At 37.5% G+C, this 13095-nt stretch overlaps 2 protein-coding genes across 7 annotated transcripts in view; one reads left to right on the top strand and one right to left on the bottom strand.

Annotated features, from left to right (window-relative positions):
* LOC110398445 overlaps positions 1 to 13095 on the top strand; it is a 41441-nt gene that overhangs the window by 9262 nt on the left and 19084 nt on the right. For 4 of the 5 annotated variants that reach the window (XM_021396094.1, XM_021396089.1, XM_021396090.1 and 1 more), the window contains 7 exons: positions 243 to 332; positions 1047 to 1118; positions 5036 to 5122; positions 7105 to 7176; positions 7873 to 8274; positions 9651 to 9716; positions 10742 to 10932. In XM_021396094.1, the coding sequence (XP_021251769.1) occupies positions 243 to 332; positions 1047 to 1118; positions 5036 to 5122; positions 7105 to 7176; positions 7873 to 8274; positions 9651 to 9716; positions 10742 to 10932 (980 nt within the window). The remainder of the gene's footprint in view (positions 1 to 242; positions 333 to 1046; positions 1119 to 5035; positions 5123 to 7104; positions 7177 to 7872; positions 8275 to 9650; positions 9717 to 10741; positions 10933 to 13095) is intronic. The other variant, XM_021396093.1, reaches the window with a different exon arrangement.
* Positions 1 to 13095, bottom strand: part of PPAT (phosphoribosyl pyrophosphate amidotransferase) — a 44008-nt gene that overhangs the window by 25219 nt on the left and 5694 nt on the right. The gene's annotated exons all lie outside the window — the stretch shown is intronic.

Raw genomic sequence — 13095 nt, 5'->3', positions numbered from 1 at the left:
GTCAATGAAGAAAAATGTAGCTCAAAGATGAGTGGATAGTCTGATCAAAAACTATGAGAGCATTCTGGGAGAAGTTTTGCTTTTCAGTTGCTGTTTCTAAACTCTTGGTCTACGCATCTACTACTGACTGCTGGCATAAAGAGGATCACAGGTTGGATGGCTCATTTGATTTGACACAGCACAGCTGTTCTTCTGTAGAACACAAATGCAATACCCTAATTAACATAGCATTATTTACACAGAAATACCTGGAGACACAGGTGAAGAGGACTCTGTTAGTAATTTGTCTGAAGACCTACAGGTTGCAGATATAAAGAAAGTTTCTGACTCAGGTAAACTGAAAAGTCTTCTATTTTATATAAATTCCTAAATTTAGTAACCTCAGATAGATTTCTAAAATAAGTGTGCATTGTAACAACAGTCAGAAGATGTAGAGGCCTTCAAAACAAAAGATATCACAGTGATAACCATACTTCTAATAACTACAGGCACATGTGTGCACATTTACAGTGCTCTGCTAAATTTGATAAAAACAGTCTAGCAAATAATCCTTCTGAAGATTTAGGGCCCAAGAAATAAAGAAGCTGTTGACTTAAGGAAGTTGAGCATAATGTATTACTGCATTTACTTAAGCAGTACATCCCCAAGGCACAAACTTATTCATCTCCTGTGCATAGGCTAATACAGAATTCTCATTTTCACAATATGATTTGGTCAGTATTTAATAGAATTCTGTCAATGCCCATGCCAGGGGTAAGAATTTCATTTCAGAGTATCACCTTCTACCACTGAAAACTTAAGTCATACTTCTGAAAGCATAACTTTTGGGGGAAGTAGGAGTTCAGCACTGAGCTAGGGGCATGTATGAAAGTCCAGAAAGCTAAAAGTTGCGTCTCTCCTCAGCAGGGAGGACGTAATGGACTCCTTCGGTAGAATGAGGCAGAATGTGCTCATAAATAAAGTGTTAAGGAGTACTCTCACAGAATTTAAAATGACCTAATGTGAACTTGAAAGGTTTTAATGTCAAATTAAAAATCTTCTGACAGATGATGTTACTGTAAATACCTCTCCAGAGAATCTGGCAGCTTTTCATATAAGGAAAGAAACAGCTATGACAAGTAAGTAAAGAGATAGTCGATAGTGAGAGGTAATTTGAGGTATTCTGGGCAATAGCATTCTTGCTTCACCACTCAAGTGTAATTGCATTTATTAATTTAAGTTTACTCACAAAGAAATATGCAACTAGCCTTTTACCAGATCACCATGGACACCTGAGGCATTAATTAGGGAAAAAATAGGTTGTCACAGAAAGTGGTTTTTCTAAAGGGACCTCATCTGGAAAGAGACAAAAATGTAAGAAATCATAACCACTATTCAGTGAGATCTACTCAAGACAATTTGTAAAATGCATCAAATTCCATTTTCCCCCATCAAGAGGTAAAATTACTACATTGTAATAATTCATAGACTCCGCAGTGCTACTAAACTGTCATAAGGCTAAGTATTCAACTGCTTGCTGTGTAATATTGTAACCCTCGATTGCAAGCTTCTGAACCAGTTAGTTAAGAGGCAGAAAACTGTATACTTCCTGGAGGGTTCTGAGCACTCATTTTTAACATTTTAACATTCCTTTAGGATATGTGTAGCATCTATGGCTTACCATGGTTACCACTTCCCTTTTCAAATATACGTATTTTAATGGCATTTTTTGTTTGTGGGTAATTGCAATTGCAACCTGATTTTGTAGGCAACAAATAAAATTGCAAGTATTTCACTACATTTCTCTAGCTTAACCTATCCACTCTGAAGACTACTGTTCCAACTTCTGTGGGGAAAAACAGGCAAAAAAAACCAGCACCCACTTTTGGTAAGACGCAGTTTGAGTTTCCAAACTCCTTTTCCTCATTCCCCAATGAACAATATAGGATCAAATTATTTTATCACAGGTGGTAAAAACTACTTCGTGTTTAATGTTACTTATGGTACCACCATTAGGTACTATATAAAGCAGAGAACAGATGTTTGCTTTTTACTTCACAATATCATGGGCACCCTTTATTCTCTAATTGTGGCACTAGCTGTTCCCTGATAGTTCAAGTGAATTTAGAGTGAGAAACTGTTAAGAAAAGAGTATGTAGCTTTGTATTCATATATTCATACAGTGGTAAATACTGAAAAAGGCAAGCAGGCAGGGACACCATCTTACAGGGGTTCTTTGGTATCAGCAGAGTTCCGGCAATCGTAGCTTTTAGGACATGACCTCTTAAGGACTATCAGCTATTCAGCAGAACTTTCACAGAAAATCATTTCTCAACAAGTATATAATTATAATCTACATATACTTGTTTAACTTTTTTTTTTTTTTTTTAAGAATTGTAAAATAAATAAATAAATGGGCATAAATATGAATTTAGAAATTCAGTTAACCTTGCTGTGGGTTTTCATGTTGGGGCATCTTCCTAATTCGTAAATGGAAATAGCAGGCAAAGTTAAGTGCACATTTGTCTCTATAAACTAGAGACATCTGCTTTCTGGCAACTGCAGTGGCATAAAAGTGTAGAGGTGTACGAGCTTCCTCTGCAGTGCATGTGCTTCTCATGATCTTATGTGTGCATCTGAGTTATCAACCATGGTGACATTGTCACCACTGCCAATCATTATAAACAGTCCAGACAGGTTTGCCATGCTCCAGCAAGGAAAAAGATTAAGATGGTATTAGTCAGAAGACAAACCCACCAGTTTGGGGCAGGTGCTCAGTTATTTGATGTTTCATTATTTTTTCATGTCTGCCCAAATGTATTTTCTACTTAAAGAGTAGCAAATATCTACCTGAGAAGGAATAGATAGAGGTAAATAAATCCTTACACATTCTCGAACAGACTGCAACTGTACTGAATTTTCTCGCAAAGCAGTGTTCTGCAAGAGCTTTCAACAGACTGGCCAGCCGAGGGCGCCAGAGCCTTGTATCAACCACAAAACCATTCTGGCAAAAAAAGCTGAGGAAAGCCCAGGGTCACCACAAATTTTTTCCTTTCCCGATAACAGTTATCCATATCAAGTCAATCTGGAAATAAAACCATATTTAGTAAATTTTACTGCTGTTTCATAAAACATGATATTACTTTTAAGGGTAGCTAATTCCAGAAATCTATTTAGAAGACCCAATTCAAAGTCTGTATGCATAAGCACATGTTCCAAATGTGTCGCTTTGCAGCATGACCACAGACTGTGCACAGGTATTTGATTAAATCTGAAGTACCATGGGAAACAACAGTGAAGACAAAGACAAGACTTTAAGGAATGCCGGCAAACTGATGTAAAAACATCCATGTATTTTGTTTCCAACAAATTACTTTCCTTGTCATTATTTTTGTTTTTCTTTGATGTGCTGCTTACTTTACTATATGTCTTTCCTAGGACAAATTTGGGATAAGTTGTGACACTGCCAAGGTACATTGTTAAGAAAACATTGTTTTGAAATGGTTGTTTAAAGTTAAGGTCTTAAGTCAGAACATTCTCAAGGCGTTTATGTTGGCTTCTTTTGAATATTGACTGTTACGTGCATAGAATTTTTAAATGTACAGATATAAAAAAGAGAACGTTTTAATGCATATGCCTTAGGCTGGTAATGAAGTAGATGTACTTTTGTGCTATACACAACACAGATGAGAGTACGGATTAGGAGACATTACTAATCTTGCCTTGTGAGCCAGACCACGGGATAAACAGCAATAGTGAGCACAGTACTGAAAGTGAGCGTAGCTTGTATCAGTCTGAGGAAGTAAAAGGAAAGACTGCTACAGCATTGCTTAGCTGACTTTGTGAGCAATACTCCAAATACAAAGTAGAGATTAAGCATATTTGCTGGCAATCATCTGTAGCTTGACAAAACAGCGTGGATGGAGCCAGCGTCTTTTATACATGGAAGAAACTGACAATGGTTTGTTCTGTTTGGCTCAGTCATGCTCTCCTCGTGGTCTCCCCCCAAAACTCAGACAAGTGGCTTAGAAAAAAAGCCAGGCTATCTACCCACAGATTCTTGGCTCACAAGAAAAAAGAAGGAAAGAAAAGCACATGATCGTGGTCACATCATAAAGAATGTCTGATGCAAACAAGTCTGTATTGATTCAGGGGGTAATTTTTAATAAAATGGCTATAGATCGTGTGTTATTGCTCAATGTTTGTGGGCAATATTCTTGAATGGACTGAGGCTGGGAGTCAGCAGCTGCTGTCATTGATCTGCAGCGTGGCCTTCAGCATGTAATCTCTGCATACCAGTTTCCTCACCCAGAAATGATGATTGGAGAGACCACTTGCATCATCTGCCAATTTGTCCGAGGGCACGGGGGTGGAGTTCCCCATTAAACAAGGGAGAACCAATGACAGAGGTGCAAAGCTCTCCTCCCCACAGAGGAGAGCCCATGGACCCACTGTCAGAGTGCCCAGAGCCTGGGCCCCAACGGTGTGAGGTAAGCTCTGCCACAACTACAGCAGGGGGGATCCTCTGAGGACAGGAATGTAATACTTTGTCTCTATCAAGCAAGCAAACAGTCCTGCAGATCAATTATCCAGGCAGAGCCCCCTGATGTCAATGGAAGGACTCTTGCTCCAGCTGAGGCTAATTCAGTGATTCTTGGCATCATTCACCTGGGAGTCTTTCAATATTTTAGTGTGTATTGAAACCCCCCTTACAAAAGTCACCATCTTGCCTGTTCTGCTGCATATAGGTTTATCAGTTACTATGTTGCTTACAACCATGATCAGAGAACAATTCTAAAAATTCTGATCCAGATTTTGCTAACTTAGGAGTTTGTACATTTCATCCATGAACTTACACTGACAAGTTCTTACATGGAGTTCTGGAGTTATTTTATAATTGCTTACACCAGGCTTTTAAGCGTAAAGAGCGATAGTCTTAAATTAAGAGATGAAATCTGTAGCAATAGTTTTATCATTACAGACTCTCAAGTTGGTGGTCCTAGAGACATAACTTAAGGACTGTTTAGTTAATAAGAACTCTAAATCTTTGTTGTAGAAATCCTTGAAGATGAGGAGGACTTCAGCAATTCCACCCTGGCAGCTCTAGAAGCTACACAAATAAAGAAGGAGACGATTGATATAGGTAAGTGAAGACTGTGTCCCGATATTTATAATGGTATGTTCTCCTTTAATGGGAAGTGTGGATTCCTAAGATTTGTATGTTACTCCCACACATTATTCTACTTCTAGGGTATGATAAAACCTGTTTTTGTTTGATATCATAGTGGAAAAAAAAATGCATAAACAGTTACCTCTCCATCCCTTCATTAATAAAAAGATTGTATTTCACCTGACAACATACTTCTTATGCTACATGTGATTAATACGTGTTTGTTTGTGACAGAAATGCAGGGTTTTTTTTGTATACAGCTAACTAGAGGGTGATCTGGAAGACTAAATAGCAGTCTCAAACACTGAATATTTTATACCTTGTCTGTCTTTTCAAACTATTTCATGACAGTCCATTAAATTTCAGACTATTCATTATCAAACAGTTTGCATAAATATTCTGCATTATCTTAACTGTAAAACTGAAATCAGAGAGTTGTACATTCAATGACAAGCATTCAAGAAATTTATTAAAATCACTTAAAATTGACATTAGAATACACGTGGGATATTAACCTTCTGGAATAACTGAACACAGAAGCCATAGATGGTCATGGAAGAAAGACATTAGAGAAAAATAACTATGACACTGAAATCTACTGTCCTGACATCCTGGATCAAATTCTACTTTTACAGCATTACTGTTTATACCCAGAACTTAAATGAAAGAATTAAAAATTATTACAGTGATTTTTTGAATGAAAATTATTTGCTCTCTTAGACTGAAAGTTTATACCATAAGAATATTTCCATTGTATGCATCAGTATTTCTGCGATCCAGGCAAGGAGCTGTCCTTGGCAATTATGTTATCTGGAATAGGTTGTTCAGACCCCCTGTCCAGCACAGCTTTTACAACTGTTTACATAACTGCAAGGAGTATGACACTGAGGACAACACCAGAGCAATGCCATCACAGCATTGACACAGAAAATGCAAATTACATTAAGGATAAAGTAAGACTGTGTCCCTGAAAGTTCAGGGGCATAGCAGGGCCACCCTAACACGAAGAGAAGAGCTCATGCATAGTGACACAGAATACAAATGATTGCTTTAGACACACTAATTCCCTTTTCTTGTCACATAATGTGCATTGAAGATAGCAATCACTGAGGTCAGAAGTACAAAAATGCCACTGCCAAAAGCACAGTGAGATTAGAGTGCATGGTTGAGAGAATGAACATCTGATGAAAGGAAAGCCATCTTTCTTGGGTCATAGTTTTAAAAAATAAAATCACTCAAAATCCCAGGCGTAGAACCACAGAATGGTTTAGGTTGGAAAGGACCTTTAAGATCGTCTAATACCAACCGCTCTGCTATAGGCAGGGATACCTCCCTCTAGACTGGGTGTGACAGTGCTCCCTTTGGGTTCAAGGTTTATGTCCAAGAGCTGAAGATGCAAGAATTTTCTCAAGACTTATGGGGTACCTAGTCATGAAATAAATGTTTATGAAACAATTTTTCTTGCTAGCATCCCAAGTTAACCACACACATTTTTTTTTTTTAAGAATGTAATTTCTGATTCTAATTTTCAAGAAGTTCAAGCCCTACTAGGTGTGAGCAAATCTGCAGGAGCATGCCTGTACAAATGGTACCCAAAAACGGATGGTGCACCTGTGCCAGTCAATGCGCACAAACATGTTATGCAAATCAACCTATACGAGAGATACAAACCATTGATGTATGCCTACCTGGTTAATTAAGTACTTAAACTTGTGTGCAGCATCCACAGCCACCTTTTGGAGAACACGGCAGCAGAAAGAAAGATAAGGCTTATGAGATATGCTAATAGCTAACTTGATTTAGGGGGGCATGTAGCAGAAAACTTGCTATAACCCTCTATGACTAATGGGTTATGACATTTTTAATTAAGATAGGTGTTACCTGCAGAAGATGGGAATAATCTCAGTGATTAATTTGCCTGTGTCTACTTTCTTTAAACCTCTGTGTTTCTATAGATGATGATTCTATAAGCTCTACCTCAGAAGACAGATCATGTACGCCACTAGCAAAACAGATAGTTGGGACAGGTGAGTATTAATTTCCATGCATTTACTCTGAAACAAAACTGCATTGCAATTTCAGTACCAAAGTTGGAGCAATCAAATCTCTACTGTAAACACTACTTTACTTTATTTGCCTTTACCTCCAGTCTAGTCTTACCACTACACCCAAAGTTTAGTTTCTTATATCTATTCCCTGTCATAAGCAAAACTTGCATTAATATTTTAGTGAAGTTTTGTATTTATTGTATAAACATCATCTGCTTACTTCTAAATATCCACACAGTAAGATTTTTTTTCTTGTATTGAATTCTTGGAAGCATCGTCATTTGAATAATATTTCTTCTTGCCATTCTAATTTGACTGGAAAGCCAAATTCTTACAACTGCTGATAAACTGTTGCTTTTAAAGCTTTAAACCTATTGTTGTCCTGCACCTAGCACTCTGACACTTCTGTCTTTAGTTTGACAAAAGCAACAAAATTACAGTGACAAAATGTGGAATTTTTGATGGTTTCCAAGGACAGGAGATTCTATATATCTTGCACACTTAGAAATGTAATCACATATGGATATTAATATTGCAAAACTAAAAGATTTTTGTAACTAGAGAATTATTATAAATGTTAATTAACCCTTCAGCTTGTTACTTAATCATTAACTACAATTACACTTTAATGTATGTATAACTCAGCAGTATTCGGTCGCTTCATTATATTTTCAGATAATCATATCCCCTTGGAAGAAGCACAGAATCACTTTAAAGTTATTACAGTTAATGATACTGGAGCAGGAAAACACTGGAGTGACAACGAAGTCAGAGCTCTGATAAATATATGGTCAGATGAAAAGATACAGCAAATGCTTGAAGGGGCAACAAGAAATAAAGAAATATTTGAGGAAATTGCCAGAAGGTTAATGAAACGTGGAATAGACAGAGACTGGAAACAGTGTCGCACGAAGTACAAGAACCTAAAATATGAATATCGTGCACTGCAGAAAGAAAATGAACATCTTGGTAATCCCAGGAGAAAAATGCGATTTTACGACGAAGTTGACTGTATCTTAAGAAGACAGCCTCTAGGTCCATCAAGCTGGGGATGTGAAAGTTCAAGCCTCCTGTCAGGTACTAAAAACTTCAATAAGGAGATAAAGCACTTAAACAGAATGCTAAAGTTGCCTTTTGATCCATGTTCAGGAAGTGAAATACACAGTCATAATGAGGAGGGAAAATAACTAAAGAACAAGTGTCTGGACTCAGTGATCCTTGTGGCTCTCTTCCACCTATTCTATGATAGCTCTTCCAAGATATTCTATATACTATAATTATTTGATTCTATTCATGGTCAAATAGGCAATACTCAAAGAATAGCAGCAGTCTTTGGAGGAGTTTAGAAGAAAGAAAATTACCAAAAAGTACAAATATGTGAAGTGTTCAATATTATTGGAGAGTCTTTGTGCTTTTGGAATCTTAAGTGACATATAGTGACAAAATGCTAGAAAAACATGAGAGGTTTTAGAGGTGATCCAAGAGGCATGTAAAGCATTTATGGATAGAGAGCTGCAAGCCGATACTAAGTGCAAGGGCTCCAAACAAGCAAACTTCATTAATTCAATTCATACCAGCCAGGAGAGAAAAAAAAATCCAGGGCTGTGATGTGTATTTGAGCACTTGTAATTATTACTTGCCTGGAGAAGGGGCACATGCCCCTGAGAGTCAAAGCAGTCAGGTAGATCAGATGCTCATGTAGAAGCAAGTTTGCCAAAGCATCTTAGAGCTCAGTGAATTATGGTAAATCAGAACTATGATTTTTGTCAACATATTAGATACTAGTTTGCAATGTTGCGAACAGTAGTTGAGGACATGAACCAGTTAGGTAACAGAGGTCAGACGGACAGCTTGAGTAGAAATGGCTGAAGCCATCCTTAAGGCAGCTGTCCTCACTCATGAATTGGAGCGCTAGTGAGGTGTCCAGTGGCACCATCTTGTAGTTCCATCAATTGTGGCTGGAATGAAGAGCAAATGGTCATGAGATTACACTGTTTCCCACCTCCCTTGTTCTTAGTCTAACTGACACTCTTAAAACTTTCATTTTCTTCCAAATCTAGAAACCGCAGACACTACCACTAATTTCTACTTTCTTTTAAATTGAATTTTTCAGCACCAAGAATATTTGAGGCAAATGGGTTGCTTTATATTTTACTATGCTAGAAAAGGGCTGTGTAACCTGTCTCGTGAATGCTGCTGCAGAATACAGGAAAACAATAACCATTCAGAAAAGATGCTTTAATTATTAGCTTTGCTGAGGCATCTGTCAAGCAAACATACATGCCTCCACCCTGATTTTGTGTGCCAGTCCAGTACCTAACTTTTCTAGGAGACTCCTATTGCTCCAAGTCACTAGTCCCAATGTATTTGCTTTTACAGTATTAAGGCATTTTGATTTGTGACTGTTTCTAGAATCTCTGCAAAATACTTAGCCAACTTGCTCCTCTCTTAAGTTTCAGTGGGAGATGTTACAGCAAACACAGGATCCTTGGGTATCAAGAGAAAAACATGGAATGATGGTAAGAACCTCTGACTTTTTAAAGCACCTATACATTACTGTTGAATTGGATGCCATATACTAGTTTACACTTAGAAAAAACAATCCTAGAACTTAACACCAACCCCCAAACTAACAATCTTCTTGTACCATCAACAATCTGTAAAAGAAAACTCCAGATTAAAATGTGAGCCAGAGGGAAAAAGTGCAATTCCTTTGAGTCCTCATCCGTGATAAAAATGAGGAAAACATCGGGAAGCAATTATTTGATTTAAAAGAATCAAATGTAAGGAAAAAAAAAATTAAAAAAAAATTAAAAAGAGGAAGCTGTTTCAATAACCTGTGCTTCTCAGAAGAAAACAATGACAATATCACAGTCATGGTTGTGGTTTCTTCATTCTATACAATGTAGTCAGTAAATGAGAAATTTTGTGCTTAAAACTGCACAAGAGAAAAACAAGTTAAGACAGCCGCTCACAAAGCAATATGTTGTAGAATCACTGTGAGAGAACAATGAATGGATGGACAAAAATATATGATATGCAATCTGATATAGGAAAGAACAGGAGCTATTTTAATTCCTGCCAAAACTGGCAAGCTCTAAATGACCAAAAACTCCAACAATGAGGAATAAGAATGCTAGTTTTTGTGAGGCTCTCCCTTATTGTCTATCTGCAGATAAATGAAGACAAATCCAAACACTATTAAAATTTTCGATGCACTGCTACTAACTACCCTAAAAGGACTAATTTTAGGTGATTAAATACACTTTCATTTATTGTCACCTAGATAACTATGTCTTGCGTAAGGCAGTAGTTAGGCAAAGCTAAAATTTTCCAATACAAGTGAGCAGCACGATGATTTCTACAAGGTCTACTTCTTTCCTACTAGTCATTATACAATGCTCCCTTATGCAACACTAGGTAATGCCTGCCAAAAGAGGGTACTGCAAGGCCAGCACTAGGAAAATCTAGCATGTGCTAAACTTCAGAGTCAGCAGTTCATTGACTTGTGCACTCTAACTAAATACTTTGCTTTTGCCCACAGAGATGTCACCCATTCCACTTAAGAAAAGTGCTTCTGAAAACACCATATTCCAGTTTCAAAAACTATTAACAGAGAGAGTGAACACAGTAACAGAAGGCAAAAAGTTACTGTTAGAAAGGCTTTGTAAGCAGGAAGAAATGCAAGATCTCAACAGAACACAGCTGTATGCTCATCCATCAGCCATGCAACAGGTTGGTTTAATGAACTTTCTACCAAATTAGCATGCAAAAAGATTATCTCGGATGGTAAGAAATTTAACAGACTTATTAATGAGAGAAGGTCACTTACATGAGTACGTGGTTGCTCCCTTTTGATTTATTCACCTTCAGTTATTTAAACTGAAATAGGTATGAGTTTCTATCACAGTCCTTAACTGTGAGATTTTAGGAGCAGCATCAGTCTAACTAATAAAAGATACAACTTCTCCCTGTATGCCTTGGCTCACCTACATGACACAAATAACAGGCTTAACTGAAAGCAAGTACCACTCTGATTGAATAAAACATCTACACTTTTCAACCCATCAAATATGACCGTCCTAGCAAGTTATAAATTTTTACGATAACTATACCATTCCATGAATGCAAGGCTAACACTGCATAAACAAACAGAAGCTGATTTGATAACTCACTGCAACAAGAAGATCCCCTCTTTATTCTTACTGGATCCCCCATAAATAGTTTAGTTTGCTAACGTGACATGAGAACTAGCCCAGCTGAAAAAAAAAAAAAAAAACAACTATATTCTGTGTAGGTAGTGAATAGAAGCAGCCCAGCAAGTTCTCAGCTGTGGTAGCCCTAACTTGAAGCAGCTCAAATGTTAAATTTGTTGTAGTGTGTCTGCCCTCACAGAATAAGGGGTAACTTTAGGAAGACAGTATGACAAAGAAGACAAACTGCACTTAAAATTCTGAGTAATGCACTCTGAGAATTGCAATCCTTCGAAAGCTTTGCTGTCATTCAGTAAAACAATCCCAACTGCAACCCCAAATCCTTTATCCTCTCCCAGAAAATATAAAATAAACTTATTTTATTCATTAAAATAAGCAAATCTTTCAAGAAATATGCATTTAAATGGTACTGTTCAGGTGAGAACTGCACAAAAGCACGGAGGCAAATGACTGTCCAAATTCTTAGTAGCTCAGAGCAGGTAATTGCAGAATGAATTTGCAATCTATATATGGAAACCATTCATATCAACACTAGAGGGTAGGCACAAAACAGGAACTGACAGAAAAAAAAAAAAAAAGAGTACAAGGGTTTCTAAGGAAAGGTGTTGGTTTTTTTCCCCTCAGAAAACAGGCCTACACTTGCCAGACAGCAGGATTTCCCTAACAAACAAATATGAGGAGAGGGAGGATCTGCTTGCATATTCTGCTTTGTGACTACAAAGCATAGCTTGTTTTTTAAAATTGTTTTAACATTCTTTATCATTCTTTTACCGTTCACATTTATTTTCAGTCAGTAGCGGTAAGAAATCAAATGTATAGGAGCATTTGGCATCACCTAATACTTACTTGCTACTCCCACTTATTCGTAACAATTAATTGACTTGAATATATAGGAAGGTTAGACAGATAAATCCAAGTGGCATAAGGAAAGTCCTTCTTCATTCCAGTTGTGGTTATGATTCAACATCACTTTTTGTTTAGAGACAAAATAGCATAGATGTTGCATTTAGAATTCCTGTTGTCTAGAGCTATGGTCTGTCTCCTTCAGACAGTATCGCCCAGGGTAGTGACAATGGGCCAAACTGAGTATCGTTAAAATGAAGGATTTCTCAAAAAAAGTCCTTGAAAATAGCAATTAAGCCAATACTCTCATTCTTTGAGAGTATTTTTACTTCCACTTGAGCTTGTGCTGTGGCTCTGTTTTCCCTTAAATCTGTAATAATCACACAATATGCAGTCTAGGCACACTTACGAGCAAGTTGAATGGAAACTGAGGTACTGACACATGCTAAATGTTAGGTGTGAGAGCACTGCAGGAAAACGGAGAGGGCCTGGGAAGCACAGCTTCTTCGAAGCAGGTTCTTAGGAATCACAGTATGGCTCCTGTTAAGCAGTAAGGCCAGACCAAGTTGTTCACATATAACCACTCCTGATAATCTAATATAAATTACATCATGGAAACGATCCAGCTGAAAAATCACAACCAGCATCAAGGAATGATGGGAGCAGCAGCAATCCTATAAAAAACAGAGATCTTTGTTATTCTCCTTCCTCAAACACCTGCACTATTGCAAGAGGACCTTCAGACTAGCGTTAAGGACAAACCTGTTTCCTCCCCAGTTTGCAAGGAATTTTTTGAAGTGTAGCAGATAAATGGCACAATCACCACTTTGATCTACATTAA

The sequence above is a fragment of the Numida meleagris genome, chromosome 4 (assembly GCF_002078875.1).
Source record: "Numida meleagris isolate 19003 breed g44 Domestic line chromosome 4, NumMel1.0, whole genome shotgun sequence".
Lineage (NCBI taxonomy): Eukaryota > Metazoa > Chordata > Aves > Galliformes > Numididae > Numida > Numida meleagris.
Note: the sequence above shows the minus strand (reverse complement) of the source record. Positions and strands in the feature narration are given on the sequence as shown.